The 25,985-nt window shown below is 47.6% G+C and overlaps 1 protein-coding gene across 1 annotated transcript; it reads left to right on the plus strand.

Moving 5' to 3' along the window:
• Positions 1 to 1,013: 1,013 nt before the first annotated feature.
• Positions 1,014 to 25,305, plus strand: PRKAR2A (protein kinase cAMP-dependent type II regulatory subunit alpha; the record flags this gene model as incomplete). Its single annotated transcript, XM_023746938.1, has 10 exons — positions 1,014 to 1,107; positions 4,071 to 4,123; positions 8,685 to 8,768; positions 10,547 to 10,653; positions 14,079 to 14,232; positions 17,531 to 17,632; positions 17,796 to 17,870; positions 18,956 to 19,021; positions 21,072 to 21,213; positions 21,686 to 25,305. Coding segments are annotated over 10 exons (1,011 nt in total), but the record flags the coding sequence as incomplete, so codon positions are not given.
• Between the last annotated feature and the right edge of the window lie 680 nt (positions 25,306 to 25,985).

Genomic DNA, 25,985 nt, shown 5'->3' on the forward strand with positions numbered 1-25,985 from the left:
GCCCGCAACCCGGGCATGTGCCCTGACCAGGAATAGAATAGTGACCTCCTGGCTCATAGGTCGACGCTCAGGCACCGAGCCTCACCGGCCGGGCCCTTTTTATTTCTACATAGACAACCCTTCCACTGCCTCGCCCTTCTGGTCCTTGACCTCCTCTCTCCCAAGGATTTTGTCTTCCACCCTGTACTCCCATGGTCACGCTCTGATACGACAAACTCTTCGTCGGTGATGCCCGTCCTGTCACCTGACCTGCTGCCTTCTCAGCTCCTGCTCCAGCCCTGGCAAGTCATTGATCCGGCCTCCTTTTCACTCGTCCTCACTTCCTCTCGCCTCCCCTTACATTCTTTGATCAGTGAATGTCACCACACCTTGGCACCCAGCCCTGAAGAAACACTGCTTGGAGGGAGGCAGGGACTGCCCTGGGAGCTGGAGAACATGGCTCCTAGTTTGGCCAGTGCCTGAAGGATGCGTCCTATTCGGGACAGTGTCTTAACACTCGCAGGGGGATGAGCTGGACTGGCTGCTCTGGCGGGAGGGGAGGAGGTAAAATAACGGTGGAAGGACAGGTGGGGGTTGGGGCTCCTGATATGATTCAAAGACTTAAGCAAAGACGAGGCGTGTGAGGACGTGTGAGCTGTGTCAGCCTGCAGGGGAGACGCCAGCTCGGGCTGTCTCCACAGTAACGGAGCGTGGAGCAGCGTAGGGTCGAGCGGTTACTGAGTGTCCCCTAGCCCAGCCCCGCTATCATCCACCCTGTGCGTGGTTCTAGTATTGCCATCCCCTCTGTCATTAAAGAGTCCAAGCCGAAACCGGTTTGGCTCAGTGGATAGAGCGTCGGCCTGTGGACTGGAGGGTCCCGGGTTCGATTCCGGTCAGGGGCATGTACCTGGGTTGCGGGCACATCCCCAGTAGGAGATGTGCAGGAGGCAGCTGATCGATGTTTCTCTCTCATTGATGTTTCTAACTCTATCTCTCTCCCTTCCTCTCTGTAAAATATCAATAAAATATATTTTTTAAAAAAAAGAGTCCAAGGATCAGGGACATGGAGAAAAGTGAGCAAGGGGTGGACGGACCCAGTTTCGGGACCCAGTGTGCGTGACCTCACAGGTGAGCTCTCCCCTCCTGAGGCCGCCTTCCCCACAAGCACTGGGGTTGAGAAGCTGTGCCTTCCGAGTCCTAGCAGAGCAGCCTCTACATTGAGTGAACAGTTTATGAATCTCTAAAGGCAGCTTTCTATGTGAACTATCTTGGAGTTTGACATGTTAGTCTGATTCTGTTAATTTAAAAATTTCATCCAAAAAAACCCTGTTCATTTATTAAGTGTGTACTGACGCTTCGAAGCATGTTACTCGGAGATGTGCGTGTTGGGCGTCATGTCACAGATCGGAGGGAGCGTCTGACTGGTGATGACTGGCACAGTCACTCACTCCTGCCTGGTGGGCGCCTGTGCCAGCACCCCGCCTCTAAGGCTCACATATCACAGTGTACGGAGATTCAGGGTGTCTTCTCTGTAGCCTCTCAGTGTTCAGTACTTTTTCCATCCATAGCTGTCTTGGGGTGAAATACTAAATATTGCTTAAAATAACTTAGAAACCAGTGTTATGGATTGTGTGTCTCCCTCAAAATCGTATGTTGAGGCCCAACCTCAGTGTAATTGCATTTAGGGATTTGGCCTTTAAAGAGGTTGATCAAGGTGAAATGAGGCCTTAATGACGAGGCCTTGATCCAATAGGACAGGAGTCCTTGTAAGAACGGGAAGAGCCCTAGCCCGTTTGGGTCAGTGGTTAGAATGTCAGCCCACAGACTGAGGGATCCCGGGTTCAATTCCGATCAACGGCATGTACCAAGGTTTCAGGCTTGATCCCTGGCCCCGGGTTGGGGCGCATGCAGGAGGCAACCAGTCCATGTGTGTCTCTCACATTGATGTTTCTCTCTGTCTCTACTCCTCCCTTCCACTGTCTAAAAAAAAAGGCAATGGAAAAATACCCTCAGGTGAGGATTAACAAAAAAATAAAATAAGAAAGAAAAAGGAAGGAAGGAAGGAAGAAGGTCTTCACCAGGTCTTCAGCGTCTCAAGGCACTCGGTGTAGTTCTTGAGGCTGCAGTAGGGGACCATACAGCCTCCCCCAGGGAACCTGTGCCCTGAGAAAGCTTCCTGCTCTGTGAACCATAAGGACAACAATCACATAGACACTTAGAATGGATTTCCATAGAAAATGAGAACATTAATTTGGCATCAGGACCAGGAAATAGGCTGGGTGTAAACAGAGGAAGAGGGCAAAGGGCAAGGAGTTCAGAAGAAAAGGGAAAAATCAGAACCAGTTTTGAAAAATAAAGTCAATGTTTTTCCACAAATGGAAACATTAATCATTTTATTTATTTTTTTAAAAATATATTTTATTGATTTTTTACAGAGAGGAAGGGAGATAGATAGTTAGAAACATAGATGAGAGAGAAACATTGATCAGCTGCCTCCTGCACACCCCCAACTGGGGATGTGCCCGCAACCAAGGTAGATGCCCTTGACCAGAATCGAACCTGGGACCCTTCAGTCCGCAGGCTGACGCTCTATCCACTGAGCCAAACCGGTTAGGGCAAAACATTAATAATTTTAATGAAAATAACTACTTTTGTCCAAATCATAGTATAATACCCATGTACCCATCCAGCTCCACAATGAAGGGCTTGTAAAAGTCATGAAGGAAGGAGTAGCGATTGGAGTAGATTGAATGAAGGTCAAATGGGAGAGAGTTGCTGAGGAAGACTTTGATGTGTTCATTGGATAAGAGGAGAAAGAGGGAGTCATGGTGAACTCCTAGTTTAGGAAGCGGGGCTGATAATGACCACATTAAGGATACAACCAGGGGGCCTTCGGTTTAACATGGTGTCTGGTCAGCAGCTCTCAGTGCAGCTTCCTCGGTCTCCCACCTAAATACCTGTGCCCAGGCCAAGAGTGGCAACAGGGAGTCTAGGAACTCAGGAAGGTGTTGGCCTTAATCTGTAGGCAGATCTGAGACAGATGCACCCTGACTTCTTGTGTGGAAACCAAGGGCTTGGAGAACAGTAATGAGTCATTATCTACACCCAGGTGTTCACTCTGGCTCAGCTACCCAAAGCCTGAGTCAGCAGGGGCTGGACAGCCCTCTCTGCAGAGCATCACCCGATGCTGTTCTAGGGACCAGAATGGTGGTGTCCTCTTCTTTTCTTTGAATTACAACAAAGACAAGTGCTACAGGCAGCTGGCACAAACACAGGTTACCTACACAGAAAATCAGGATGGTTTTAAATTTATCTAATATACCTAGAGCAGAGTGTGACACACAGGATTTCTTTTGTCTAAAGTCATTATTATTATTTTTTTAATCCTCACCCAAGGGTACGTTTACTGAATTTAGAGAGAGAAACATCGATGGGTTACCTCCCATACGTGCCTCTACCGGAGGTCAAACCCACAACCTAGGTTTGTACCCTCACCCGGGTCGCACCCACAGCTTTTTTGGTCTACTGAACGACGCTCCAACCAACCGAGCCACTCTTATTTTTTAAGTCATTTATGTGAGTTACTTTAATTGATTCTGTTCGTAATCACTCCATATCCAAATGTTCATATTGCGTGTAGTGTACTTTGTGGTTTTCCACCCCTGTTTCATGCCTTACTCGCTTGTCCTCACCACCATAGGGTTTAATAGGTGGGATACAGGCTGGGGCAGACATAGGCTTACAGTTGTGAGGATGCAAAACACAGAGTTTATTCTTGTATTATTATTTATTAATTATTGTATTGTTTTCCATACAAAGAACTGTAAACCTACTTTATCCTACCCTGTATTTTGTCATCTCTCTTCTGTGTGAATCTATCAATCCCTAGAGAGCTGGCTTTTCGAACCTAATAGCATACCTGGCATTAGTAGGTACTCAATACCTTCGTTAATTGAAAGAAGGGATTTAAAAAATCATGACAGCTTTAGCAAGCAGTGAGGAAAAGAAAATTGTATTCACTTCTTATTTTTCTAGTAAAAGCACACATCTGTTTTATTCATTTTTCTCTCTTTTTCTCTCTCCAAATGTAGTTTGCGCTGAGGCCTACAACCCTGATGATGAAGAGGAGGATACAGAACCAAGGGTAAGATGTGCAACAAAGGGTATTAAGTGGATTGTTTCCTTCCCCACTCCCTCCCCTACTTCTCTACACACCACATCTAATCATGCTGGTAATTAAATACAAATTAAAATCTTAACACAATGCCTTTTTAAAATCTAACTGGTTAAAAAATATGAAAAACTAGAGGCCGGGTGCATGGATTCGTGCACTTGGGGGGGGGTCCTTCAGCCCGGTCTGCACCCTCTCGCAGTCTGGGACCCCTCGGGGGATGTCGGTCTGCCGGCTTAGGCTCGATCCCTGGGCCCAATTCCTGCAGGGATCAGACCTAAGCCTGCAGTCAGACATCCCTCTCTCCTGGGCTCTCGCAGTCCAGGACCCCTTACTCCTTATCACCCACCTGCAGCTGTGAGCCCGGCTTCTGGCTGAGCGGCACTCCCCCTGTGGGAGCGCACTGACTACCAGGGGGCAGCTCCTGCGTTGAGCGTCTGCCTCCTGGTGGTCAGTGTGTGTCATAGTGACCTGTCATTCCGCCTTTTGATGGATTTACATATTAGGATTTTATGATATAGGATTATATCTGGAAGGATATATTCCAAATATTAATAGTGGTTATGAGGACTATGACTAACTTTTGGGCACTTGTTTAAAAACTCAGGTTTTTAAATTCTACAGTTACCAAAAACAAATATGAAGCATCACTTTTAAAAGATGTTATAAATAAAAGAAACTTTGATCTTTCAAGTATGCCTTAAAATGAATAGCCTATGAAAGATTCCTTAAGTATTTTAATAATAAAATGCTACCACTGTGTGAGTATAATAGACATGTATACTTTAAAATATTTTTATTCTGGATATTGTAATATTCCTTTTAAGATTGAAATTGCCCTGGCCCAGGTAGCTCAGTTGGTTAGAGCATCGTCCTATACACCAAGGTTGCGGGTTCAATCTCTGGTCAAGACACATACAAGAATCAACCAATGAATGCATAAGTACGTGAAACAACAAATTGATGTTTCTTTCTCTCTTCTCTCTCACTTCCTCTAAAACCAATTTTTTTAAAAAGTAAATTGGCTTTTCACTAACGTTTAAAATATATATATTTATATTGATTCAGAAAGGAAGGGAGAGGGAGACAGAGATAGAAACAATGATGAGAGAGAATCATTGATCAGCTGCCTCCTGCTCACCCCACACGGGATCAAGACCGCAACCCGAGTATGTACCCTGACCAGGAATCAAACCATGACCTTCTGGTACATAGGTCAACGCGCAACCACTGAGCCAAGCTGGCCGGGCTTTTTATTAACTTTAATATAACAAATTCAAAATGCTCAACACTTTTTTTTTTAACCCTCACCCAAGGATATGTTTTTATTGATTTTTAGAGAGAGAGAAAGGGGGAGAGAGAGATAAACATCGATGTGAGAGAAACACAGGTAACCTAGGTATATGCCCTGACTGGGAATTGAACCTGCAACCTTTTGGTGCACAGGACGATGCTCCCACCAACCCAGTCAGGACAAAATGCTTAACACTTTTGATATCTGTTATCTCCAGTTAGATTAAGTGATGTACCTTTCTTTTTAGGGTGGAGACAATACTTAGGAAGGAGCTTGACCGGTCTCTCAATTATAACAGCAGTGCTAGCAATAATTACTTTTTAGTTCAGTCAGTATTTATTGGATATAATAATGGTAATAGTTTTGAGCATCTACTACATGTCAGGTACTGATGTAAACACTGAATGATTAATTCATTTAATCTGTATGGCAACTCTAATTTTATAGATCCCACTACTACTACTAATTATTGTTACGATTATTTATTAATGTTCGAACTCTGGCTTGTATAGCCATTGTTTACTTCTGTCTCTGCAGCGTAGATTTCAGCGAACGACTCAGACACAGCATGAGTCCTGTGCTCTGTCTCCTCGTAAACAGTCCTCTCACCTGCAGCCTCTTTAGCTCAGCTCCTGGCAGCACCGCCCTTCCAGTTGCTCAGGCCCAAACCCTGAGGGTCACTCCCTGCTCCTCGTGTTTTTCATGCCTACGTTTAATTTTGCAGCAAATCCAGTGGGCTCAGTGTTTAAAACCTCCTCACGATTCCCCTCTGCTCAGCACCTCCGTGCTCCACCTGGTCCTGACCGCCTCCGCCTGGCACTGGGAAGATGGCCGGAGCTTCCTGCTCTCACTCCATCTTCCCTCAGGCTGCTCTTCACTCAGCAGCCTGTGTGAGCCTTTACAAACATGACACCCCCCTTTTTCCTCAGTCACAACCCTCACATTGCCCCTGTGTCACTGGAGAAAAGTTCCCGTCTGTGATTGGGCGTCACCCTCACCCAGCCCCCAAACCTGGTCTCTTGCTGATCTTCCCCCGGCTCTGCATCAGTCACACCGTCTCCTGGTCACTCTCCGACATGCTGTGCACCTACCGTAAGGCCTGGTGTACCTGCTGTTCCCTTTGCTTGAGGTGCTCTTCCTACCCAGACAGACAACGTGACTCATCCCTCAGGTCGTCCTCACCTCCTTGAGAGCTTTACACAGATGTCACTGTCTCCCTGAGGCCACATCTGGACACACTTTTATCACCCTTTCCTACCTTCTTTTTCTCCTTAGCCTATCGCTCTTCAACATACTTTCATGTGTTGATTGAACACTAGAGGCCCAGTGCATGGATTTGTGCACTTGGGGGGAGTCCCCCTCAGCCTGGCCTGGGCCCTCTCTGCAGGTGGACATCCTCCAAGGGGTCCTTAGCGCTGCTGCAGAGGCAGTAAAGGCTCCTGCCACCACTGCTGCACTCACCAGCCATGAGCCTGGCTTCTGGCTGAGCAGCACTCCTTTGGGAGCACACTGACCAGCAGTGGGCAGCTCCTACATTGAGCGTCTGCCCCCTGGTGGTCAGTGCACATCATAGTGACTGGTAGTTCTGCCGTTCAATCTATTTGCATATTAGGGTTTTATTATATAGGACTAGAGGCCCGGTGCATCGATTCGTGCACTGGTGGGGTCCCTCAGTGTAGCCTGTGGGGATTGGGCCAAAACCAGCAGTCCAACACCACCTGTCGCTCCTGCTCATCCCAGCCCCACTGCGCCTGCCGCCACTTGGTAGGCTTGCCGCTTGGTGGGCTTGCTGCCACTCGCCAGCCATGAGCCCTGTGTCTGGCACCTGTCAGCTGAGCAGCGCTCCTGCTGTGGGAGTGCACTGACCACCAGAGGGCAGCTCCTGCATACAGCATCTGCCCCCTGGTGGTCAGTGCGCATCATAGCGACCCATCAACTGGTTGTTGGGTTGACCAGGTGTAACAGTCACTTCGGCTTTTATATATATAGATAGACTAGAGGTCCAGTGCACAAAAATTTGTGCACTCGGGAGGGTCCCTCAGCCCAGCCTGTGCCCTCTCGCAGTCTGGGACCCCTCAGGGAATGACCACCTGCTGGCTTAGGTCCGCTCCCCAGGGGGATTGGGCCTAAGCTGGCAGTCAGACATCCCTCTGGCAGCCTGGGAGCCCTCGGGGGATGTCCACTTGCCAGCGGGGAGCAGGCCTGGCTGCAGTCGGACATCCTTAGCACTGCTGAGGAGGCGGGAGAGGCTCCCACCACCACCACTGTACTGGCAGCCAGCAGCCTGGCTTGTGGCTGAGCAGAGCTCCTCTGTGGGAGCACACTGACCACCAGGGGGAAGCTCCTGCAATGAGCGTCTGCCCCCTGGTGGTCAGTGTGTGTCATAGTGACCAGTGATTCCTAGTCACTCTGCTGTTAGGGTCAATTTGCATATTACCCTTTTATTATATAGGATAGAGGCCTGGTGCATGGGTGGGGGCCGACTGATTCGCCCTGAAAGGTATCCTGGATCAGGGTGGGGGTCCCGCCCGGGTGCCTGGCCAGCCTGGGTGAGGGGCTGAGGGCCGTTTTCACACAGCCCCCAGCCACCCAAGCTCCCAGTGGAGGCTGGCTGGAAGCAGGTATCTGGGATTTATTTAGCTTCTATAATTGAAACTTTGTTGCCTTTTGTGGAGGCCACAGCCAGGAAGCTTGGCTTCCTCCATCGCCGGGGCAACCAAGCCTCCTTCTTGCTCCAGCTCCGTGGCTGCTGGCCACCATCTTGGTTGGGGTACTTTGCATATAGTCGCTCTGATTGGCTGGTGGGTGTGGCTTGGGTGTAGCGAAGGTACAGTCAATTAGCGTCTTTGTCTTTTATTAGTGTAGATGAGAGCAGATGTTTTTGTCTGTGTGTTCACTGCTGTGTCTCCAGAGGTAAGACAGTGCCTGGCATCTAGTAGTTGCCTAACATTTGTCGAATGAACAAATCTGTAACCGTCTGCTTTACCAGAGGGGCCTCACGGTCACAACCTGAGGATATGTTGTTATTGATCCTGGGCGGAGCCTGTGGTGGTTCCAGCGGGTGCTCGTCACCCATCACACCCTTTGCAGGGCATTGCTTGGTATTTGTGTGGAATTAAAGTTAGAGTAAACATGCTCGTCACACTCCCGCTTTTTAGGAGAGAGAATATACCGATTTGTAAGTAAAGTGAGACTTTAAAGCGGAACTTCACATTTCCTTGGCTTTATTTGTATTGGCAGGTGATTCATCCTAAAAGCGATGAACAGAGATGCAGACTTCAGGAAGCTTGCAAAGATATTCTCCTTTTCAGAAATCTTGACCAGGTAACATTGATTTTAAAAATGTTTTTGTCTTCTGGCTTTTTCCTCTTTATCATTTAACTGGTTTTCAGTGTCTTAGCTGCAGCCATGTGAGGCATAAACTTGAGATGCGCCTCACTTCCACGTTTGTACTGTGTTGACCAACGTAACCACGAGAGCCTTTCAGATGGCTTTATTTCTTGGGATTGCTTTGACACTCTCCAGGGCAGTTCCCTTGGAGGCATGCAGTTTGGTCGTGTAAGAAGGAAATGCTCAGGTTCGCATGGCCTGGGCTTAGTTTGAAGGTCCCGACTCACCTTCCAGGGTAATTTCTTCAAAGATACCAGAGTGGCGTCCTCTTCGTCAGCACCAGCGAACCCACAGGATGTGCGGCTCTTCTCAGACTTAGGTGGGCCCTCCGGGGGTTACTCTCACTGAGGCCTCGGGCCGGGCCACGCAGAGTGTGAGGATCTTCAGGGCCCGAGCGTAGGGATCTCTGCGTGGGCTTCTCTTCCCTGCCTTGTGGAGACAGAGAGCAGACCACCTCCTGAAGACAGAAAGCCTTCCATTTTCCTGTATCTTCTCTACTTTGAGGGCCACATGAATGGCTGAGATGCTCGGCCCACTGGGGAACCCCCGGGTGTGAAGACACAGGAAGGATGGGATTAGAATTCTGTACCACCCAGCTCCTGCACATAAGTCTTCTGAAGACACTCCCACAGCCCTCCCTGGAATCTGTGATTGTCAGTCAGAGGAGCCACTCAGCCCTGGGGAAGCACTCTGTTTGCGAGCTGTGTGGTCACCGCAAGCCTGCCTTGTTAGCATCTGTCAGCTTGTACAGGATCAGCACACTGGAGCCGTGGACTAAAGAGATGCCTTTTGGTGATACTCAGTTATTTTAGGTAGCATGGCATGGTCACACTGACATAGTAAATTACACGAAATTATTCAGCAGTAAAGTTATTTCCTGGCCAGGCGTTCAGTCCACATGCCTCCAAAGAGAACGTCTTTCTTTGAGTCGAAGCTGGTATTCTTTAGTGCCCCCAGCAGTCACTGATCTCCCTGTCTGACAGAGGCCCGACCCCGACCAAGGCTTTGTTAGAATTTAACAGCATTGCTTTGTTTCCATTATACTTATTGGTACAGTGACCTTCTGGTTATGGCAGGTAATATTGGCAGGTAAGTAGTTATATGTGTTGTAAAGAAATGATTGAAGCAGTATTAGCTGTCTGGTAGTAGATCTCATTTATTGAGTTCCTGGTAGGTAGTACTTTCCTTAGATTTTTTTTTCCTCTAGGCATAAAAAATTGATAAGCTAGGAACTATTAAGCCACTTTATACATATGAAAAAACTGAGGCTCGGAGAGGTGAAGTGATGTGCTTGGCCAGTCAGAGCAGCTCCAAAAGTAACTTCTTCTAACGCCATGCCAGCCCCTTAGATCTGATGATCCTGTTAAATTAGCACCTATACGAAGGTGACGTCATATGACTTTACACATAACATAGAGGAGCCATCAAGGCCAGCAGCAGTCCTGTGGGTGGAGCTGGGAGAATGGGGCACCACGATTTAGATGCCTGTTTTTGCTTAAATTAACACTTAGCAAGTGCGCTGTGTACATGGAGGGACAAAGCTGAATGGTCACAGGAGAGCACTCGTTTCAGACCGCCTTCAGCTTCTGCTTGAAGAGGGGAATGGTCTGATTTGGGGGCTTCACTCCGTAATCACAAGCTGAATAAGCATCGTCACCCCCCCCCCCCCAAGCAAATGTAACAGCTGTCTTTTCTCCCGTGCGCACCTGCAGGAGCAGCTCTCTGAAATCCTCGATGCCATGTTTGAAAAGATAGTGAAAGCTGATGAGCATGTTATTGACCAAGGAGATGACGGAGATAACTTCTATGTCATAGAACGGTAGGCGATGGGCTTTGCAGGGGTGCGGCTGCACCTACCGACTGAGGACAACGCTGCCCCTGTGCTTGTTCCGCTCAGAGAGGACGGAGGCAGAACTAGCTCCCCACGCGTGCCCACCTCTGTCCACCGCCTCCCTCCCTCTCCTGCTGCCCGAGTCCTCGGTGCATCCAGCTTGGGTGGCCACTGTGTACGGTAGAAAGTCTCCTTTCAGTAAGGCGAGATGTGCTGCTTTATTTTATTTATTTATTATTATTTTTAACCCTCACCCAAGGATAATTTTCCATTGATTTTTAGAGAGTGGAAGAGAGGGAAAGACTGAGAGAAACCTCTATGTGAGAGAAACACATCAATTGGTTGCCTCCTGTACGAGCTCCGACTAGGGCCCAAGCCAGGGAGGAGCCTGCAACCAAGGTACGTGCCCTTGACTGGAATTGAACCCGGGGCCCTTTGGTCCACAGGCCTCTGCTCTACCCGCTGAGCCAAACCGGCGAGGGCGGCAGGATGTGCTTTTTAAACATTTTATTTGCCAGTGTTCAAGGGAATTGATTTCCTGAAGAATAGCTGTGATGCTGTGTTATCATCCGTATCTTTCAATCCCAAATTGTGGGCCCATTTCCAATAGGGGACATGCAGGGGCAGCTGATTGATATTTCTCTCTCATCCATGTTTCTATCTCTATCCCTCTCCCTTCCATCTCTCTCTAAAAAGCAATAAAGCAAAACAAACTTTAAAAAAGAGTGAAGGGCATGTTTAAAAAAAAAGAAAAAAGCCCTAACTGGTTTGGCTCAGTGGATAGAGTATCTGCCTGCGGACTCAAGGGTTCCAGGTTCAATTCCGGTCAAGGGCATGTACCTTGGTTGCAGGCACAGACCCGGTAGGGAGTGTGCAGGAGGCAGTTGATCGATGTTTCTCTCTCGTCGATGTTTCTAACTCTCTTTCCCTCTCCCTTCCTCTCTGTAAGAAATCAATAAAATATATTTAAAAAAAGAAAAAGAAAGAAAGATTTCTTACTCGCATAATGAAGCTTTTTAGGGCGAGCAAGGCAAGCCCCCAGGAAGTCCAAAAATGACTCTGAGAAGTGACAGCTTGGAATTTCATGGGGTTAGAAGGTGGGGCTGGGGAGGCACTCTTCGGTGGGGCTGGCACTTGCGGTGTTTGCATTTGCCAGAGGAGGGAGCACAAGGCTTTCTTCTCGACCCTCCCAGCTGCCAGGGAGAGGAGGAAGGCAGACGGTAGGGCAGGGCTTGAGCATGAGACAGGCCACCATCGGAGTGGAGCTGACTGTCACATTCACCTATGCATGCTGTTTTGTTGGGTCACACATTGTTGTGTGGCCCGATTTTCAGTAGTTTGCCGGGAGATGCGGTAGTGTTCTATGTCATCATTTATATTGGCTATATAATGTGAACATAGACATGTATTTGATCTATCCCCGATTGTCAGCAGATTAAATTGTAATTTTTGCTGTTAAAGTATTACCTGGTGAGCATCCCTATAATTAAATATTTTTCAGTGTCTTTGATTATATTCTTTAGAATTCTCTCTAGAAATGGAATTGCTATGCCAATAGGTCTCTTAAGCAATTTGCTATATGTTGTTCATTATCTTGCAGAAAATTTGAAACATTTACATTCGCCTCAGTGGTATATTGAGAGAGTATGTTTGGTATATTTCTCCAAATGCTTGTCATTTCTGAATATTTTATTCAGCAATTATTATCAGTCAACAGAGAAATTGTATTTGTTTTTTTGTTTGTTTGTTTGTTTTTACTTTAATCAGTTCTACATCCTAGTTTTCAACAGACTGAAAGACAACCCATGCAATCATTTCAGTACCTGCAGGAAAAGCATTTGACAAAATTCGACACCTTTTCTTTTCTTTTTTTTTTAACACATTGCGTACCGCATAGAAATCTCTAAGACATACGCCAGGGACCGCACGTTTTTGGGCAAACTGCACGTTATTTAAATCATCATAATGCACTTTAGGCGTTGTTTTTCAATAATTATAACATTTTTATTTACAAAAACAATTAAAGTTCCTAGTACTTTTTTAACGTATGGTACTGCGTAAAACATTTTCCTCTATGAAGAGGGACCAAACAAAATTTACATAGGTATCTAGGTTCGCTCCTTTTTCCGTGGGCGTGAAAAACGAGAACACTCGTGAGCGGTCCTTAACAGATGGCGCTCGAAACACGAGAAAACTCCTGAGCGGTACGAAATGTGTTAATATATTTTATTGATTTTTTTACAGAGAGGAAGGGAGAAGGATAGAGAGTTAGAAACATCGATGAGAGAGAAACATCGACCAGCTGCCTCTTGCACACTCCCCACTGGATATATGCCCACAACCAAGGTACATGCCCTTGACCGGAATCGAACCTGGGACCCTTGAGTCCGCAGGCCGACGCTCTATCCACTGAGCCAAACCGGTTAGGGCTCAACACCTTTTCTTGATCAAAAACTCTCCACAGCCCAACTGGCATAGCTCAGTGGTTGAGCATCGACCTATGAACCAGGAGGTCACAGTTCGATTCCCGGTCGGGGCACACGCCTGGGTTGTGGGCTCGATCCTCAGTGTGGGGCGTGCAGAAGGCAGCCGATCAATGATTCTCTCTCATCACTGATGTTTCTATCTCTTTCTCCCTCTCTCTTCTCTGAAATCAATAAAAATATATTTTTAAAGATAAATATATTTTTTAAAATCTCCACAACTAGGAACAGAAAGGACTTTTCTCCAACCTGATTAAAGGCATTTTTAAAAACCTATAACTAACATCATGCTTAAAGGTGAAAGATTGAGTGTTTTACCTTTAAACAAAAGAGAACAAAACAAGGATGTCTGCTCTCATCACTTCTCCTTCATATTGTATGTCGGTCCTAGCCAGTGCAATAAGGAAAAGGAAAAGGGAGGGAGGGCAGGTGGGCGGGCATGTAGATTGGAAAGGGAACAGAACCCTGTTTGCGGATGACACGACCCTCTAGATTCTAGACCAGGGGTGGGCAAACTTTTTGACTCGAGGGCCACAATGGGTTCTTAAACTGGACCAGAGGGCCGGAACAAAAGCATGGATGGAGTGTTGGTGTGAACTAATATAAATTCAAAGTAAACATCATTACATAAAAGGGTACGGTCTTTTTTTTTTTTTTTTTTTTTTTTTAGTTTTATTCATTTCAAACGGCCGGATCCGTCCCGAGGGCCGTAGTTTGCCCACGGCTGTTCTAGAGTGTAGAACAGTGCTACCAAAAAAGATACTAATTGAGTTTAGCAAGGTCAGAGACTACAAAGTCCAAATGCAAAGATCTGTTGGGAATCCCCTATTACAATGTTTTCTATCTTACGTACCTTCTGTTCTTATACTACCTACCATTCTTAAATTTATTGTTAGAATTAATAAGTGAGATTGTTTCTTATACTTTCAGGGGAACTTATGATATTTTAGTAACAAAAGATGATCAGACCCGCGCTGTCGGTCAGTATGACAACCGTGGAAGTTTTGGAGAACTCGCTCTGATGTACAACACCCCGCGGGCGGCTACCATCGTGGCCACTTCGGAGGGTGCCCTGTGGGCGCTGGTGAGTAGAGAGGTTCCCCGCGTGGCCCAGTGTGGATGCCTCTGCTCCTGGGTTCTGTCCTTGGTGTGGATGCTCCCTGTGTTTTATGGCCAGTTGTCTGAGACATTGTGGGAGGCCTGGTACCGATGTATTCTCCATCTCTAAAGGGGTTTGTCAGGAAACCATTTACTCCAAGTCACAGGGCAGTGACGGGGCTTATGCCCTTGCAGTCCTGTCAGCTCTTGTCACATTTTCTGTTGATTTTTTTGAGACAAGTAGAAGGAGAGCAGGGACAGCTTTCTATCCTGGAGACAGCCTAGCAAAAGGAGCCATGGGAAGCTCTGCCCGCAGCATTTCGCATCTCTAGCTCCAGCACTAACTTTGCTCTCTGTTCAGCCATCTACTTGTGCATTGGTCCATGCCAATATCCAATAGATTTAGATGACTGGAAAGGCTGATGGCCATATTTTGGGAAAGAGAACTTTCCTAAAATGTCCTTTATGTACATGACCTACCTTCCTTCAAAATATATAACTCTCTTCCTTTTTAAAAAAATATATATTTTATTGATTCAGAGAGGAAGGGTGGGGGGCAGAGAGAGATCATTGATGAGAGAGAATCATTAGCGGCCTCCCGCATGCCCCAGTGGGGATCGAGCCCGCAACCCGGGCCTGTGCCCTGACCAGGAATCGAACCATAACCTCCTGGTTCCTAGGTCGACGCTCAACCCCTGAGCCATGCCAGCCAGGCCTCTCTTCCTTCTTAACAAAATATTCTCTTGTACAAATGTCATATTTCACTTTTAAAACATTGGCTTCTATAATTTGTTTCTATTTACTTTACAAGCAGAATTAAATGTATACCTAGAATTATCAACATATTTCCTCAAATGAAATAATGTTTTTTGAAATCACATTTTAAAGACATAATAGAGCACTTTACTGTGACTTAAGAAAATAAGAAAGCTCCTGAGAGATGAGTGATAGAATGGCTTCAGAATTGATCACACACTTTGGGACTCAGTGGTTGGGAAACTCAGGAGGGATCAATAAGTAATGCGGGAAGTAAACTCTGTTACAAAATGCACTGGTGTTGCCCTGGCTGGTGTAGCTCGGTCGGTTGGGTGGGTGGAGCATCGTCCTGTACAGCAAAAGGTAGCAGGTTCAATTCCCAGTCAGGGCACATACCCAGGTTTTCAGTTTGATCCCTGATCCGGGTGAGTATGGGCGGTAACCGACTTATCTCTCTCTCTCTCTCCCCCACCCCCCTTCCTTCCTTTCTAAAATCAATAAAAACATATCCTTAGGTGAAGATTTAAATAATTTAGTAAATAAAAGAAAATGCATTGATGCTAACTGCTGGTCCAGGCCGATGTGGAATAACCCTATTCCTCAATATTCTTATCTCTTAAACTAAAAAACTCTACATGTCACACAACCAACAAGCAGGGAGATCCTGGAGGTGGAAGGAGAAGGCGCTGGCTGGGTCTCAGCACTCCAGGGAGGACTTGAGGCCGGCCGGGCGGTAGGAACTCCCTCATGCGCTCGCAGGCAGCAGGGCAGCGGTTCTTTCTCTCTTGATCCTCAGGGCTATTTGCTTGACTCTGAGCGAGTTGCCTGAGGGAGCGGCCACTGCACAGGGGCGTGTGTGTGTGTGTGTGTGTGTGTGTGTGTGTCCACCTTTGGAAGGCCCTGGAAGCTGGTGGGTGTGTGGCAGGAAGGGCCTTGCACAGCATGGAGTTCTGGGAAGTGTGAAAGCAGGCGTGGAAGGGGTGGGACGTGAATGAAGTCGCTTAGAAGGTATCAGCTGTTTCTTCTTCAGCTGGAATAGCTTGCTGTTGCCGTTGTAGTGACCTCTAACAGTCCATTATCGATAGATTCTTTAAAATGTTGTTGTTGCCGAAACCGGTTTGGCTCAGTGGATAGAGCGTTGGCCTGCGGACTGAAAGGTCCCAGGTTCGATTCCGGTCAAGGGCATGTACCTTGGTTGCGGGCATATCCCCAGTAGGAGATGTGCAGGAGGCAGCTGATCGATGTTTCTCTCTCATCGATGTTTCTAATTCTCTATCTCTCTCCCTTCCTCTCTGTGAAAAATCAATAAAATATATATATAAAAAAATGTTGTTGTTTTGGACATGCCTACTCAAACACAAGGAAGGGAACTTTTTAATTCCTATTTTCCAGAACAGTCTGGATTGTTCTCTTTCCACAGCACTCTTGGCCTAGATTGGCCCAGAAAACATGTAGAAACTGAATTCTAAAGATAATGAAGTAATATTCCAAAGTATAAAAGTAACATTTTAAATGATACATTTCTAACCGTGGACATCAAAAAAGGAGTGGCATGTAATGCAGCCATTATAGCAATCAGACCGCTAACGAAAATGGGGCGGAATCTGGCAGAGTGCTGGTGAGCGGGTTCTATTTGTACAGCCGTTTAGGGAGGGAGGGTGGGAGCCTGCATGGTTCACGGGAGGCCTGTCGGATGCAGTAGGTGACGTCTATAAGGCAGAGCAAACACAGCAAGGGATCGGGCGTGGGACTTCGGTACTTAACGAAATCGGAGTAAAACAGCAAACCTACAGCTTCACATGCCTTTAGCTTCCTGCTGGTTTTCACCCTGCCAGCCTCAGGGTGTCCTCACTGTGTTCTCCCCAACCCCAATGTGTTTGTCCATGACTGACGGCCTGAGGTAGAAGAAAACTACAATTCACTTAGGTACAAATAACCGTGTGACCTTTTAGAAGCCTAAAACGCATCAATCAGCATTCTCCTGGCTGCCTGTCCCTCCTCACACACCTGAGAGGTGCCTGGCTATCGTTCTGGCTAACAGTCTCCCACGTGTGAATCCATGACTTAGTGGGCCAAGGTACCGTCCACGTGCCTGCCTTCCACCCTGAACTTCCTCCCGTCTCTCTATTTAAATTCTACCCCTCCTTCAGGTCCCAGACAAACTTATTTATAACTATCTGTTTTGTATTGTCTCCTCATTGAGATTGTAAAGTCCTTGAGGGCAAAAGCCATCTGATTGTTTTATCTCCTTTTTCTTAAGGTGCATCCTTTCACATTGAGTATCGACAGGCTGTAAGCTCACAAATGTTGGGGTGTTTTCACTTTATATTCTATTTCTGACCCATAGGTGGCGCCTATAGCAAGCAACAAGTGAGACATCTTTCTGGCTCAGGCTACAGCTTTTTCTCAGATTGAAGTATCTGCCTTAGTACCTTTCATAGTCGGAATATTTGCTGTGGCCGGTTAGTGAAAGCAGAGGTGTTCTCTTACACAAGCATTTATCAGAATTTTCATATTCTTTCTTGTAGGACCGGGGGACTTTTAGAAGAATCATAGTGAAAAACAATGCACAAAAACGGAAGACGTACGAATCATTTCTTGAATCTGTGCCCCTCCTTAAGTCACTAGAGGTAACGTTCATTTGAATATGACTCTTTACGGGGGCTTAGGAGAAGCGATTAAAACTCTTCTGTTGTTGAGGTGTCACATCAAGCTCTTCTCGTTTCTGTGCTGTGCAGATATTCTGTGACTTAGTTGAGGTCTGTTCCTTGTAACGTGTGAGTATTGTTCCAGGTGTCAGAGCGAATGAAGATTGTGGATGTGATAGGAGAGAAGGCCTATAAGGACGGAGAGCGCATCATCGCTCAGGTGAGGCCGAGTCGCCGCGGCAAGGCCTCGGGCAGCACTTTCCGCTCACGTTTGGGAGCTCAAGGTGCACGGTGCTGGGCCCACTTGCTGCAGCTCCTCTGGAGCCGTGGCCGTGCCTCTCGCTGGCATGCCCGGCTGCGGCCTCCACCGCCTGTCCTTGGCTTCTGGTATTGGTTCTTCCGGGTTGTCATTTTCTTTTCGCTCTAAGCTTCATTTGTGGCTGCCAAAACCTGGGGAAGGTCGAAAAGCTGTGCCCTTCACCTTCTCCCATATCTGCTTGCCTACCTCTCCCCTCCTCCCAGCCTGTGCACTAACCTCACCTTCTCAGTGAGGCTGTCGGTCCTGTAGCCATCTCCTCCAGCGCCCTTTTCCCTGTAGCACTTACCGCCTCCCAACACAACAGCATAACTTACTGATTACTGTGTTGCTTGTTTACAGTTCATGCTACCAGACTCTAAGTTGCACAAGGGCAGGGATATTTGCTTTGTCCACTGATGTTTCTCACATTCCTGGGCTAGAACAGTGCCTGGCACGGAGTGAGCCCGTAATTATTTGTTGAACGACCTGAATGACTAGTTCAGTGAAGTGGGTTAAAGTCAAAACAAGCAAAAGAAAAGCCTGAGGCTCAAAGGGTGACATTAGGCCACATCAAAACACCCTCCTCACCACAACGAGGCCCCCGCCAGGTCCACGCTGTCAGAGGCTGCATTTGGTCAGTTACACGGGCTCCATGACCCAGGCTAGCCAGGAGTCGCCCTGACGTTGCCTGGAGCAGCCTCGGCTGCTGATCCCTTGTCACAGGCTTCATAGCGAGCCGGCCTGAGCAGTCAGGAAACCGGAGCTCTGTGCAGGGCAGCCTGGGCACCGTCGTGGAGGAAGCTGGGACTATTCCCTGTCAGGAAATGTGTGTCCGTTACATCGGACTGACGTCCTGTCATCAGGATCCTCTCATTTTGTTCTGGATTTTTAGCCATTGATTGACTTGTAGGTTGGAAAAGAAATCAAATCAGAGCTCAGGCAATAACAAATGACCGACTTCTGTGCCCCTCTTCAGTGCTATGTACCTGACCTCCTTTCCGTTTCAGGGTGAAAAGGCTGATAGCTTTTACATTATAGAGTCTGGTGAAGTGAGCATCTTGATTAAAAGCAAGGTGAGTTGAAGTGTGACGATGCAAGTTATTCCAGGGAAGACCCAGATGCCAGGGGTATGCACAGAAAGCAGCTGTTTGCTTTACATGATGTGAAGTGTGGTCAGTGTGCCAACACCCTCATTGGTAGGTAAGGTGACCGACAGAGACTCCTGTTCAGGCCTGTCCATTGGTGGGGACTCAGCGTATTTCTTCTTGTCCCTGTTGCCTTTGCCTCTGCTGTGTAATCAACGATATGAGAAACATTGCCCTATAAATCCATAGAAATAAACATCCTCATGGAAGATGGGTGGGATTGTACATGTAGGTGTTGGACATGCAGAGAGCTTCCTTTGTGGAGCCCGAGGGGGGAGGGGGGCGGGGAGGTCTCCAGGACGATCGTTATCCTGGCTGTTTGATGGGCAGGGAGACCTAGAGACCCAGGACTGTAGGAGGAGAGTGATCTCACCATAAATACACCTGCACCAGATGTCCCTGTTCCCATTGTTTTGAAGAATATAGAATTTGTTCACGTAGTGAGTTATACCTATTACTATCAGCCTGGTAGGAAGCCTCTGGAAACCATCTTCATTAAACGCTCAGAACGGAGAAAGAAAGAAAGAAAATTACGATGATTGCTTAGCAGATGGCTTGATCCCTAACTTAAAACAGGCCTGCTGTTTCCCATGAAGCAATGGTTGGAAGCTTCTGTGTCCTTCACTCACAGTGCGGGGCTGCTGACCCATGTCTGTGCATTTCTCAGGTGTTCACTGCCACACAGCAGTGTGGGACAGCAGCACTGTGGCCCTGGGGGAATGCAGGGGCTTGGGCTCTGTCCCAACCCACTGAACAGCATCTGCACTGTCCCAGACCCCGAGGGCTCTGCTATCGGTGTGACCGTGCAGCAAGTGCTATTCCAGGAAAGAGACATGTCTGTACTCCCAGAGGTTGCTACAGACACAGGAAAGAGAGCGTTGGCGTGAATGGGGCAGGTTGACATAAGCAAACAGGTCAGGGCAGGAGTGTGGAAAGATGGTCAAGCCGTGTAAGCTCGTGTGGCACTTTTATTTTTCTAAATAAACCCTCAAAAACCATCTATCTACCCGTAACATAGAGTTTCTCTTAGAGATTTGAGACTAATTCTTACTAAAAATTCTAAATAATTATTTACTTGAACAAGTTATTGCTTAGTTCAGCAGAGGGATTTGTTTCTTTAAAGAAGGAAACTCTAGATATTAAGTACATATAGTACATTATTCATTCTTTTCAGTAACCTGATAAGCATGGATTACAACCTGCTTGATTTCTTAATACAGAGTTAAACCACCAAATTTTAAGGTCAGACATTATTTTAAAAAATATTTAGTTACTTAATTCTTCTTTTAAAAAAACGTGGGAGGGGACACTAACTTAAGAAGTAGGCAATACCAACAAGAAAGCTGGCACCGCACAGTGTGACCTGGAAAGTCCGGTCTCCACTCAGAAACAGCAGCCCAGGACGGGACCCCCTCCCTGAGGAAAGCATGGCGTTTAGAGAGAACTGGTGAGATGCTCTTCCCCCCGTGCCAGGGAAGCCAGCATCTAGCAAACCAAGAGGATTCATATATGAGTGTAAAATATATCTGTTATTATATGTTAATGCATATTAACATTATAATAGTAGCATATATTATTAATTATATAATATACTATAATGATGATGTTATATATAATTAATTATATATAATTGTAACATAGTATGTTATACATAACATGTTAACTATATGTTATAATTGCTTATAACATATTAATGTGAAGTATATAATAATAATATATATAAACATTCAAAAGGAAATGGCCTGTGCCTTACCTCTTGCTGTTCAGCTATTACCTGAGAGGTATGGGACTCAGGAGGTCCCAGATGAAAGCCAAGCCACTGACACAGCCCATGCAGTTCCCCTGGTACAGCTGGGGTCCCGGCAAAGTGCATTTCTCAGTAATTTGTTGCTCTAGGAAGAGGGGGATTAAGTGTGTGCAACTGGACACGCCCACTGTGACTCTGGAGTCAGCGGGTCGTGCTCTCTTCCTGCTCCAGACTAAAGTCAACAAGGAGGGTGGCAACCAGGAGGTGGAGATTGCCCGCTGCCATAAGGGACAGTACTTTGGAGAGCTTGCCCTGGTGACCAACAAGCCCAGAGCTGCTTCTGCTTATGCTGTGGGAGACGTCAAATGCTTAGGTAAGAACACTCCTTATGCATGAATACTTCTTTTCTCACATGCAGTGCTTTTTTCTCATTAGCAAGCCTTGGCTTATATCCGGTTCTTGCATCTAGGCTGGGGCAGTTTAGTGTGACCAACCAGAAATGAGTGGCTATTTTCTCCTCACCAACATTTCTGGGCACTGACATCGCCTGTGGACAAGACAGGCTGCCCCTGAGAGGCTGGGATGGACCAGAGTGTGAAGAGAAAGCAGGCGTCCAGGGCTGTGAGGCAGAGAGCAGCAGCTGCTGGGCTCCGCAAAGTCTCAAACCCCGTGACACCGCCTGCTGTGCTCGCGTAGAAGCGCCCCTTCTTTCCCAAGTGCTTAGTGCCCCCGGCTAAGCCCTGTCACGTGAACGTGGGTGTGAAGAAGAGGTTTGCAGGAAGGAAACGGCTTTGAGTCGTTGGTCTGGAATTCATTATCTCCCTCCTCTCTCTCCTGCAACGTAGTTATGGATGTGCAAGCGTTCGAGAGGCTGCTGGGGCCCTGCATGGACATCATGAAGAGGAACATCTCCCACTACGAGGAGCAGCTGGTGAAGATGTTTGGCTCCAGCCTGGATCTCGGCGATCCTGGGCAGTAGGTGTGCCGCCCGCAGTCTTCTCAGCGTGACACCGAGACCTCCCGTCAGCCACAGGACACACACAGCAGACGCCACAGAACTGCTGCTGCCGTGGCTGTGGCCACGGGCGTTTAGGAAACTTGAAAGTCAGCACGAAAGGAGGGTAGAGGTTCAACCCCCACCTCTACTTTGCTCTGAAAGCCTATTATTAGACTTGTGATGAGTACTCCAACCCAGTTTCACATCTTTGGTTCCAAATGGCATGTCTCTCCAACAATTAAGTGCCTGATACAAAGTCCAAAGTGTAACGTCTCCCTTTCCTCTCCTGCTGCTGCTGTTGCTCTAGGAAGTTAGCACAGGTCTGCGCAGCCTGTAGCATAACTGTCCACAGCCTCGCCCGGCCTTTCTCAAGGGAGGAACACTGCAGCCTTCCATCTCGTGTGTCCTTTGAGGAGTCCACCTGTGTTCACAATTGTAGCCTTTGGTTTTACATGGGAAATGCTGGCGGTAAGACGGAGGCCTGCGGTCCTGTGGCATCGTTCCGTCTGCTGAGAGCTGCACACGTGACAGCTGCCTCCCAACTCGCAGTGATGCTTAGGGGACGGCCCTGCCCGGGCCCAGCGGGTCAGCACCGAGCACGCTGACCGGTCCTTGGGGCCCATGTTAGAGCAGAACCTTTGGGTTTGGCACTTTCTTCAGGTAGCAGAGAGGGAAGGTTTTCTGGGTTGTGGAGGGGGAGTTCTTTTAGATTTTGTTTTGTTTAATCTCTGTGCAGTTTGCATGAATAAATTGCTGTCCGTTTATAAGGAGCCGGGGTCTGGAGGTGCCATCACTTTATCTGACCCATCACTTTCCTGGATAATTCCTGCCACCCCAGTTGCCAGGTGCCTCTCCTGGCTCGGCAGGGTGCCAGCAAGAGGTGGTACTGCAAAGAGCCTTGCCTTCTGCTCCAGCACCACCTCGCTTCGCTGTGAACCATCCATTTTTAAACTCTTTAAAAGAAGCAGCAGCTATTTTTTGAAATTAAAACAATATTTCTCTATTTAGGAATTCCCCTTGGATACATTCATATATATCAGTTTGTCAGCTGACTCAGGCTTTTATTCTAAAGATCAACTCTTTGTTAGTTTTCAAAACTCAGCATCATTTTCAATTTTATAGAATTACTGCGAAGGCCTTTCTAATTAAGATATTAGGATATTTGGGGTTCCAGTTCTTGATCCCAAAGGAAAGTAATTTAGCTTGTATTTTAAAACTTTTTAAACCTTTTAATCATATCAGGTAGAATTCTGATGAATTATCCTAATTAACTAGATATATTTCAGAATGAAATTTTTTCTTCAGAATGGCTTAAAAACAGATGTTAGAAGCGATCCTAAGAGCAGTGTGAAATTTGCATTGTAGCCAAGTTTATATTAAATCAAGAGGCCCTTTCCAATACGATTTTTTTAAAACTTGTATAACTCAGTGGGGCCCTCGGAGGTGACATGCTGGGGCTTTCGTCGTCCCTCCTGTGGACACTGACGGAGCCGCGTGGAGCCTTCCAGGCCACAGGAGCCATGCGCTGCGTTTCCAGGCGGTGCGGTCACAAGAGCCCCCGTGGTGGCTCACAGCCCGGCCCGTGCTCCGGGGGTGGGAGCAGCAGGCGCTTTCCCAGCTGCCCTGGTCGCCTGCATTGCCGCCCTCGGGATCCCGAAAGGTTGCAGCTAATACCCCAACACAGGCAGCTCGAGTGGGAAGCTGCGTGGTTTTCCTCATGACCTTGCACAGTGGCTTTTCTGTGGCGTTGCTTTCGTAGCAAATAAGTTAAGAAAGCGGATCTTGCACTTTAGCTGACAAGAACCACACCACGCCAGTGTCTTGCAAAGGTAACAGGTACATTGGGCTTCAGGAGTGACACAGAAGTCTGGCCCCAGACTATGTCAGGACTCTGTTAAAACACTGAGCAGATGCCCTCTCTGCATCCCCCCACCCGCCATGCCAGCATGAGCCAGGGCACTGTGACCTCCATGCCGGAGTCGCTCCTTCAGGCTGCTGGGGAGGGGCCTTCTCGTCCTGCCCCCTTGCCTGTCCTAGTGCAGTCTTCCCTTCACAAAAGCCTCTTGGACCCCGGCTCACTCGTGATTGGTGTTTTGTAGAGGGCTCATCAGGGCTAAGTCCCCTGCTCTAATCACAGATTGCCACATGGGTCGCCAGTCTAGCCCCTCACTGCATACAGGGCCCTTAGGGGTCTGGCTTGAAGGAGGGAGACTTTAAAGGGACCAGCGTGAGTGAAATGGGACAGAGCCATGACCAAGGTGCCAGGAGCCCGAGTGTCCCAGTCTCAGTGCAGCATGGGAATCAGGTGGTAGACAGGTTCAGCCCTGGCTCTGGGGCCCACACTTGCCGGGCAAGGCCCTCGCTGATGGTTGAGCCTCGGGGCAGAGCGTGTGTTGGGAAATGATCCCTTTGTTCATGGGTTTTGGATGTGGAGAATGTCCCGAGAGCCTCGAGGTGCAGTATCATCCTTCCTTCTGGCCCCGTGTGTCACCCCCGCTCTCTGAAGGAAGGTCCACGTGTTCCGACTGCCTGCTCGATGTCCTCACATGTCATTGCTGTGGACGCTCAGAATCCAGGGCGGAGGTTTGAGCAGTTTAATGAGCAAATTGGGCAGAGAAGTGGCAAGAAATGGTCCTCCAGCCATAGGTGGTGTTCCTCTCTCACCACCCAGGTTCTCGCCACGGCAGAGCACCCGGTGAGGGCACCCAGCATGGCCATGTCGTGTCAGTGTACCAACAACCCTCTCTCCTTTAGAAACATTGCAAGAGCATTTTTGCACAGAGAAAAAGACCCATGAATGTCATCTTTTATCTTTTGTTTTCAGTTGGAATTTTTGTTCTTGACATGCACTTGTAAACCAATCTTGCCAAGATACAAGTTGTTTTGCGCTCTCACTACAGTTACCTCTTACTCCTCCTGTCTTGACTGCTGACGTTCCTCGACTATTCTAATGTCTGTTTTATGGGAAGCAGCCTTCCATGGGGTTCCTTTTACACACTGTAGGGCTATCTTTATACTTAAAAGGGTTTTTTAAAGAAAACTGTCACTTATCTCCTGGGGGATTTGCAGAAAACCATTTCGCCCACCTTGAGCAAAAGGTAGATTCCTCATTATTTTCTTAAAAGCTCAATGTAATAAAAAATCTAATTTAGCATTGTTGTGCTACCTCAAAGGTAAAAATGTCTTAAAGTCTCTTTTTGACCTGAGTCTATACATGGTGTTTGAAATGTCTTTCAATGGGAATTATTTTTAAATCATTGGGAAGAATTTTATTTTAAACCGTTTTACTCTTGTGTTTTAATCTTAGAAGAATAAGTGATTGGAAGTGATTGATTCTTGCTCTATGGTATTGAACACAATTAAATCATTGTTTGCCATAAACAAGGTTGGGTTTTTAAAAAGGAAGCTCTGGGGCGTGGCTTGGCTCTTGGTTAATAAAGGCCGGCAGGTCTGTCTGACTTTCCAGTGCAGCCGTGTCCTGTGTTTGTCCTCTCGCTCCAGGGCTCCAGGCCATCCGGTCATTTGGCAGGGGGCCTGGCCTCCGGGACCAGGCTGGGTCGGTGCCCTGGGCCCCACCTCACCTCTGTGCCTCCCCTGCCCTGGCTGCTACGTCAGCACCCACTGCGCCACGGACCAGCTCACAGTGCTGTCCCAGGTCAATGTCCAGGAAGAGCCGATGTCCCGATTCCAAGGCAGTCAGACGGAAAATGCCCTCTTACCTGGGGGAGACAGACTCTGCTGATTTAAATGTTAATCTCATCGAGTCACTCTTACGGAAAACTCCCAGATAATGTTTGACCAAATGCCTGGGCACCCCAGGGCCTAGTCAAGTTGACACATAAAAGGAACCACAGCTCTGAGTTGCTGGGGATGGTGTGCCCGGGGACCCGCACATCCCTTGCCCGGGAAGATGTGCTCCCCGATGGAGCCCAGCAGAGCCACCTCTGTGTGACGCTGTTTATTTCCTTCTTGCAGCTTGGCTACCAGAGCCAGCAATGACTGATAGGCCACTGTACCCACAGGTCGTTTCCAGGTCACCAAAGGGAGCTCATTCTACCACAAAACCGTGTTCCAGTTTGATCTCACCTACACCTGGCAGTACAAAGGTCAAATAGTGGGTGTCCCTACAAAATACCCACATGGGGCCC

This window comes from Myotis lucifugus, unplaced genomic scaffold (assembly GCF_000147115.1).
Source record: "Myotis lucifugus unplaced genomic scaffold, Myoluc2.0 scaffold_768, whole genome shotgun sequence".
Classification (NCBI taxonomy): Eukaryota; Metazoa; Chordata; class Mammalia; order Chiroptera; family Vespertilionidae; genus Myotis; species Myotis lucifugus.